We start from the raw sequence: 2,454 nt of genomic DNA, 5'->3' as shown, positions 1-2,454 counted from the left end.
ATCACTGGAGTCATTGCTGTCGTCATTGTAGGCATGATTCACATATTCATAATCGAAGGTTTCCTTAAGATTTTCAACATACTTTTTCCAGTCGATATTGTCTGTCATCTCATGGACGTACGCCAGGACTGGGTCCTCATCCGCGTACCAATTTATATTTCCTTCCGTCGAGACAGTGGCCAGGGCAGCAGCGGACTCGTATGGCTGAATCTTTGTTACATCAATCAACATCATGTAACCACTGCTGGTGAAAACCGTCAATCTATCCGGCAATAAGAACGTTGCGAACACCGGACATCCAGGAACACCTACGGCCCAAATAGGCGGCGATGGGCGAGCCACTTCTATAAGTTCCACCAATCCACCTTTCCGACACACCAGCATTTTCCCACCATCCAGCATCTCCATATGAGTCACCTTCAAGTCCCGACTAGGCTTCGAAGACTTCAGAACCTTCTGTACCGTTTGGTTCCCGGTGTCCACTACCTTTATAGTTCCAATTTCGTCACCGGTGTAAACCTTCATCACCTCTCGTGAATTTAATTTTCAAAATCCGAAGGCCACCCCGGGCAACTTCAACTTGGACAAAAGACCAGCACACGTAGCGGAATTCATAATGTAGACGTATGTTGGAACCTGAGATTATATCTTCCGTTTGTCTGGTACTTCACCCACAGAATTGGCGGGGCCGGGAACAGCTCATTTTGAAGTCGGAGTTGCGTGATTTTAACACTTGCTTTATTAGCAAGTGAAAATGACAGGTGGGCGGTGCCATGAAAAGCCGTTATGGGCTTGTAGGTCGTGATCATAGCACGCAGTCGATTCTCTGCGTTGCTTCCATTCATTCTCCCTATGTTCCAACAGATTCGGTTCTGAAGCTGTTCATACACCGCCTTTCCTTCTTTGACATTCACGTTGGACGTATTTAACGGCAGAGGAAAGTATAGCTTTGCGTCATTGCACTGCACGACTTTAGTATAGTTGGATATGATGCGTAGTTCTAGGGTTATCGTAACGCCACGAAGCTCGAGCGTTGTCAACTGGAGAAGAAACGGTAAATGCATTCTGCCGCACGAGGGAGAGTCCCGATCGAGTATATCGGCTTCATCCACTACCTCATCATTTAGCGTGTGGTCCATGCCCACAGGGTCCATGCCCACAGGGTCCATGCCCACGGGGTCCATGTCCACGGGGTCCATGTCCACGGGGTCCATGTCAATGACGTAAGTGAGAACATCCACCGCGTCTTTGGTGGGTACAAAGGTGACTTCCGAGCCGTCAATGGGCACGACCTGGTCGGGGTGGCCTAGCCACTTGAGAGGTCTGTGGGTGTGCCACCTCATTTGACACAAAGACGTGAGGTTGAGACGAGCGCTGCTGGTCACCTTGCCCGTCGTTTGGCCCGCCACCACCGACGGTACAATCGGTACCACGTCGCGTGACGGCGCGGCGTCTCGGGCTGCGGCCTCCAGCGCTGCGCTCTTCTTGGAAGTAATTGTACTGGTTGCTAGCTCCACCTCGAGGCTTTCGACGACGTCGACGAAGAGCTCGTTTTTACGGTAAGGCTTCGCGGGAAGGGAATCCAGGGAGTTTCGGAGCTGATCCAGATCCGTAGTCTGCGGGCAGCCGAAGTCCACAATAGCCTCCAAACAATGCTTCAGCACATAGACCATGTCCTCCGGGTGCTCGCTAACCACGGACCCCAACACCATACCAACCCGCCGCAGTAGACTTTGGCTCGCAACCACGTCTTCGTTCCCCGAAATCACTCCGTACAAAAGTAAGTCCGACAGCGGCTGCCGCACCACCGACATGCTACGAGTCAGACGAATCACGGGAGGTTTCATCCCGTCTTCCAACCGCGCACCACGAGCACTGCCAATCAGTGCAGATCTAACTAACTGATCTATCTACAGCACAATGCGTGTGCACCTGTGTGTGCACACGTGTGTGCACGCGTGTATGTGTGGTTACCATCTGCTGACTGGCACCGAGAGGGTGGCTCTTGTATAGGTGGCTGACTACAATGTGTTCGTCTTTGATGATCCCGACCGCAAGCATGACTAGTCGATAATTTATGCACCTCGTCACGACATGAACAGCGGCACTACGGCCACTCCGAATTCGTCGCCGTTGTTGCCGTTTGCCAGCTCCCCGCAGGAGTGCACGGCGGTCACGATACACGACGACCAAACGACACAAGCAAGCTCCGTCGCCAAGTCTCGAGCACCGTGCGCGACGCACTCAAACAAGCTGCAACTCATTGAACTATTAACCACGTTCGTCGCCGTTGTCTGCTTGTGGGGAGCATTAGTAATCATCACCCAACCCCCCCTCCGCTCCCGGTACTCCTCCCCTTCGGGTACTCTTCCCCTTCCGGTACTCTTCCCCCCTCCGGTACCCCTCCCCTTCGGGTACTCTTCCCCTTCCGGTACTCTTCCCCCCTCCGGTACC

General features: G+C 53.0%; 1 protein-coding gene across 1 annotated transcript; it reads left to right on the top strand.

Moving 5' to 3' along the window:
• Nucleotides 1-1,031: 1,031 nt before the first annotated feature.
• GNI_059320 (hypothetical protein) lies at nucleotides 1,032-1,223 on the top strand (the record flags this gene model as incomplete). The annotated part of the gene is made up of 1 exon (XM_011136166.1): nucleotides 1,032-1,223. A coding segment is annotated over one exon (192 nt), but the record flags the coding sequence as incomplete, so codon positions are not given.
• Nucleotides 1,224-2,454: the final 1,231 nt, after the last annotated feature.

This window comes from Gregarina niphandrodes (genome assembly GCF_000223845.1).
Source record: "Gregarina niphandrodes unplaced genomic scaffold scaffold00009, whole genome shotgun sequence".
Lineage (NCBI taxonomy): Eukaryota > Apicomplexa > Conoidasida > Eugregarinorida > Gregarinidae > Gregarina > Gregarina niphandrodes.
The sequence above is the reverse complement of the archived record's forward strand: the minus strand, read 5'-3'. Positions and strand labels throughout refer to the sequence as shown.